We start from the raw sequence: 5,480 nt of genomic DNA, 5'->3' as shown, positions 1-5,480 counted from the left end.
GGAATGGTAAACCACGGTGGCTGGAGTAATAATAATGGTTTCCTAGAAAAAATTATAAAAAAAAAAAAAAAAAAAAAAAGACTCAACTGCATGACAATGTACACACATCACTGCAAATATAACGTGTCAGTACGTCAACAAGGAACTGAGATGAAAGAGATACGTCTCCTAATAATCGGCTTATTTCGTCATGACGGGTAAATGTCATCAGTTAAGTCTAGAACGCTGACGGATCCTCAGCCTGTTTGAACGTTTTCTTACCTCCTCCATTGAGGCCATCTTTTCCATATCGGTCATAAAGACTCCTTTTGTTTTCTGGGAGAGAAAAAAAATGTACGTGAGAAAAGATAAACTGAAAATTTTAACATATGACCTGCAAGATTTAATTTTGCATCGACTTCGCTCCCTCCCCCATTTTGGATACCTGCCTTTTCTTTGTTAAAAAGGTTAACATCATGTCAAACTACACAACGAGAAAAATATGAATGCCTTTCATAGTAGTGCAAATAAAATAAAAAAAATTTAAAAAAAAAAGACAAAACCATCTCTTCTTTTGAGGTTAAATCATGACTGTATTTTTAATTTTCCTTCTTAAAATCCCTTGTTGATAATCACGTACAAAACGTTGCTTGCTTGCAGTTCCAGTTAATCCTGTTTGGTAAAACACTTGCAGGAGCAGTTTTTCCTGTTTGGTAATTTAGGTGGAAAACATTTGGCTTGTTTGGGAACATCAGGATTTATTATACACAACATTTACAAATCATCAAATTCCACAACATCCAACAAGTTCTGATGCTTAGCAAACCAATATTATAAAAGGCTTTTATATTTAGCAAATAGTGAAAGCTTTTTATTTTTAACAAATCAAAATCTGTAAATTTGAGGTTTATATAAAAGCCATAGAGTCCATCAGCGTTATTCTGCCACTTCCAGACACGAGTGAGACATCCAGAGATGTTTTATTTATGAAACGGCTTAACAGGTTACCTTCATAAGCCAAACATGGCTGTCAGACTGCCTGTGTCAAACTAAATGAGGAAAATCATAATAGACTTTTCTGAGAGAAAAAAAAAAAAGAAAAAAAAAAAAAAGGAGATATGCATTCCAGAAGTCCGACATGGTGCAATGGAAAAAAAAAAAAAAAACACAGGAACTGCCGCTGCAGGCATCTTCTTTCACCACTGCGACATTTACAACTGGATTTCCTCTGTTCTTCACAACCAATAGTAGTATAACTCTTCAAAGTGCAAACTGGAATTAAAGGAACAATCTGACTGCTGGTTGCATTTTTCAAGAGAGGTGTTGCTATGCTTTTGAAAAGTTAGCAACCTTATATAACAATTGTAGAGTTGCAACAAGCAGAATGTTGTCTTGAAAGGGATTTACGAGTCTTTTGTTTCCCTTTTTCACCCTGCAGGGTGTTCATTTAGTCCTTGAGCTCTTCACTCCTTTTTCATTTTGAAGAACAAACTTTTTTTTTTTGAAAGTCAAATAACTAAAGACTTAACTGTATTCCCTGCAAAACTGAAGTGAGGCCTTCCATAAAAACTAAAAAAAAAAAGACTTGTAGTTCATTACTAAGTAACTTTAAAACAGATTTGAAAAAAAAAAAAAAAACATACCAAATCAATATTTTATAAACTGTTGTCTCCCAAACAAAACCACTTTATGTGAATAATGAGTAGAAAAAAATCTGAGAGGGTAGAGTCAACATATCAGGGATAAAAACAGAACATTTGAAGTTAAAATAGACCCATCTTACCGTCTGACAGGACTTCATAAGCCTCTGACAGCTCTTTGAATCGTCTCTCTGCCTCTTCCTTGTTGTCTGGGTTCTTATCAGGATGCCATTTCAATGCCAATTTTCTATAACTGTGAGGGGAAAAAGAAACAGTTAAAACAAGCAGCATATCATATATACACAAATACGCCAAAAAAACAAAAAAAAACAAAAAACAAGTAATACAGAGGTGGGACAATCAGCTGTATCAGAGGTATAGAAATCAATCAGCCAGAGATGAGAATTGACCACTTTTACACTCAGTTTATCCACTGAATGCATCGCAACCAAGAATTCCCACCTTGTTTGGTCTACAAACACATCAGCCACCAGCATTTACTTTACACACTTCTTTGAATTTAATAATAAAAAAAAGATACATACTACCTTCACTTTCATACATGACGTACTTTAATATTGAATTTAGAAAAATAAAATAGATTATTACAGTCACATTATGTATAAGATTCATTTATTGCCAGATAAGCTTATATCAGCATTTATCCGATATTGCTTGTTTGACAAGTAGTTTTTTGCTCTTATCCCTCGTTTCCATTTGAACAAATTTTTTTTATACATATCCGTCTTTCCAAAGAATCCCAAATTAAAATTTTGAGACAAGTTGGGATCTCTTGCTCTTTAATGAAAAAGGCTATTCACGAGTAAGAAAACATCCAGGATGTTTGCCAGTGTTTCCAGGAGTGGATGTACAAGCAAGTTCATTCTGAGGTCAGACAGAACAATGCTCCAATTAAGTACACACACACACACACACACATACATACTCAGAAAAAAACAAAAAACAAATGCAGCTTAACCTGCACATGCCTCCATCAGAATGCTAAAAGTCCAAGACAGTACAGTTGGATGAAGACTAAATATGTATAACTTGTTCAGTCTTGTAGGGATTGTCAGGGAAAACCTTCTTCCCCATCTAAAGAACACATTACAGCGCAGACACACAACGTCTAGATTAAAGCGTACAAGGTTGTCTTGATGTGCAGTTTTGGCTTTCACTCTATTTGATGCTTTACTTTATGGTGGTACATCTGATATTGAATGCAACTCCGTTCCAGGACGGTTCAAAAAGAAAAAAGAAAAAACAAGCTTCAACCCCTAAAATAAACTTCTATGCGTTCTGACCTCAATGAGCTACAGGAATGTTGGAAACATAAGGAGGCCATAATTCCTCCACAACACTGCTAAACTCACACAAACCACAAAACCTTTTAATTTACGACCTGTACAGATTTCACACGGCCCTTCCGTCTTTCTTACTGCTGCTCATTTCAGACTTGTATTTAAATAATTATACAACCCAGTTAAAAACCAGATGACTTCGTTTGTCACACGTGTAAAATACATCCCTCTGTGGAGAAACGCACGGTCACGTCGGGGGGTGGGGGGTGTTGTTTGGAGGCAGTGACCATGACGACGCCAAACCCAAATGGACAGAGACGGCCCCCCTTCCCGAGCTGATTTAACAAAGACAGACTGAACTGCATTGACCAGCAGAGTGGGCCTTGCAGAGCGGCTTACGCTGCATCAGCCGTTTGTTTCCAAGCCCGGCAGCAGCAGAAACACAGAAGCTGCCGATAAGACAAGGGACTTAAAAAACGAACGGGGGTGGTTGGGGGGCTCGTACTATTCAGGGGATTCAACCCCTTTGGTGAACAGGTTTTGTTGCTCACATCTGTGTTGTAATCTGTCTTATTATCTTGCTGTCAAAAGCCTGTTTGAGTGGTCAGAGGGCAGACCAGGTCAAACAAAGCAGACTGCTTGGTAATTGTGCAACATCCCAATCAGTCAGTTCACCAGGAGGGGAAAAACAGGCAGCAAGTGCAAACTTCAGAGTAATCTACATTCCACTGAGGTCAGTTGCTCTTAGAAATGTCATGTAGCAAGGATGAAACAGTTTCTGGTCTTATTAAAAAAAAAAAAGTTTAATCGAAATTTTGTTAGAAATGCAGTTTCAAAATGAAGACTTGATTTTCCAAGTAATCCACTAAGTTTTTTTTAACTGACCATCAAACACGTCATTTCCAACCTGATTAAGATCCGAGTGACCCAATCCTGAACCTCAACAAGAGTGGTGGAGTCATTCTGATGTGGATTCCTTATTTTTAAACAATATCCCCAACAATGTCACAATTTTATGTCTTCAAAATATCATGCAAGCTGCGAGCTCCGATTCAATCAGCTCTTCTTCAATAAACTCCGAGACGAGTCCAAGATGATCTGCGGTACAGACCGGACCGGAATTTGTGAGTTAGTATGTAAACTATAAAAACTGATGTTCGATATGGCAAAGACGCTAAATAAACCAGAGCCCAGGCAAGTATCGTTTTCCCTCTCAATAAACGGCAGACATCGCTCCATAGTAGACGGGAGCAGCTTTTGTTTTCTCCAACTTTGCATGGAAACATGCAAATTACTACCACAATTTTCACCAGACAACATATTCCACAGACAAAAGTTTTACTTTCACCTATTAATTTTCTGCTTTAGAAGAAATGCTCTTGTTTTGTCCTTTCCAACTACGGTGAGGTAACCGCTGTGATAAGATTAAAAGTGATTATTTAAAAAATAATAATAATTACAACTTCTTTTAGGTCTTTTTTTTTTTTTAGGCAACTGTCTGGTTGTGACTCCTGTTACAACCCCACAAACACAAACACTGCTCTAAAAACAAATAAAAAAAGACCTACACTTCGTCAAGCCTCATCTCTAGCAGATGACCAAGTTTTATTTCTTTCCTTAACTGGACTGGTCACTAGGTGACTCAAAACTCATCTTTCCTGCGTGCCAACTTATCCAAGTACAGGCTGCAATATTTCCTTATTGCATACAATAAGAGGCTGACAAATTGAAACATCAGCAGAAAGCAAAAAAAACAAACAACACAAAGCAGCAAACACGCAAGCACTTACGCTTTTTTTATGTCCTCTTGCGATGCATTCTTTTGGACTCCCAATATCTGGTAGTACTCCACCATGGCTCCGTCTGTTTTTGTGCTGATTTACTTCAGGCTCTTCTGACTGGCCTGTGTGGGAAGAAATACACTTTGTTAGGAACTAAGTGATTAAATCAAGCTCAACAAAAAAAAAAAAAGCAAAAGAGCAAAGTCATGTGTGACCTGCAGGATTCCTACACTCCTGATCAGAGAGAAGAACCATATTTTAAAAGTGTGGAAAAACCCAACGCTGTTGCTCTGTTCGCTTGAAAGATGACAGCTTAGCTACCAATGTAAGCCAAGCAAAATGACACCACTGAGAACATCCTTCAAGCCTGAGGCTCTAAGAGACTATGAAAAATGTTTCCCTTTAATTTTTGAAGTTCGCTGTAGAGCCATAAATCAAGGAGTTATGAAACTCCTGACAAAAAAAAAAAACAAAACAAAAAAAAAAACATGCCAAGACAAGTCTGATACAAATCAAGAGACTATCAGATTGAGATTTTTCACTCAGCGTGAACCAGCATATAAATCTGCTTTCCTCACATAGTAACAAATCTATATTTACAGGTAAAAGGTAATTTTATTTATATAGCGCATTTTCAGCAACAAGGCAATACAGAGTGCTTAAATTTTTAACTACAAAACTGGGACAGATTTAACTTTATGAGGCTGCTACAGTTTACACATGACAAAGTACTTTTAAGTTTAGTAAAACCTTAACCTAGAAAAAAAAAAAAAAAAACA

The 5,480-nt window shown here is 37.0% G+C and overlaps 1 protein-coding gene across 2 annotated transcripts in view; it reads right to left on the bottom strand.

The window, feature by feature from the left end:
- dnajb6b (DnaJ heat shock protein family (Hsp40) member B6b) overlaps window positions 1-5,480 on the bottom strand; it is a 38,882-nt gene that overhangs the window by 21,069 nt on the left and 12,333 nt on the right. For both annotated transcript variants that reach the window (XM_015049385.1, XM_015049386.1), the window contains exons 2-4: window positions 4,711-4,823; window positions 1,763-1,872; window positions 262-315 (exon numbers count right to left, since the gene is read on the bottom strand). In XM_015049385.1, the coding sequence (XP_014904871.1) occupies window positions 262-315; window positions 1,763-1,872; window positions 4,711-4,775 (229 nt within the window). In that variant the 5' untranslated portion in view covers window positions 4,776-4,823. The remainder of the gene's footprint in view (window positions 1-261; window positions 316-1,762; window positions 1,873-4,710; window positions 4,824-5,480) is intronic.

The sequence above is a fragment of the Poecilia latipinna genome, unplaced genomic scaffold (assembly GCF_001443285.1).
Source record: "Poecilia latipinna isolate Pla-1442-1.1 unplaced genomic scaffold, P_latipinna-1.0 Scaffold944, whole genome shotgun sequence".
Classification (NCBI taxonomy): domain Eukaryota; kingdom Metazoa; phylum Chordata; class Actinopteri; order Cyprinodontiformes; family Poeciliidae; genus Poecilia; species Poecilia latipinna.
This window is presented reverse-complemented; position numbering and strand designations above follow the sequence as displayed.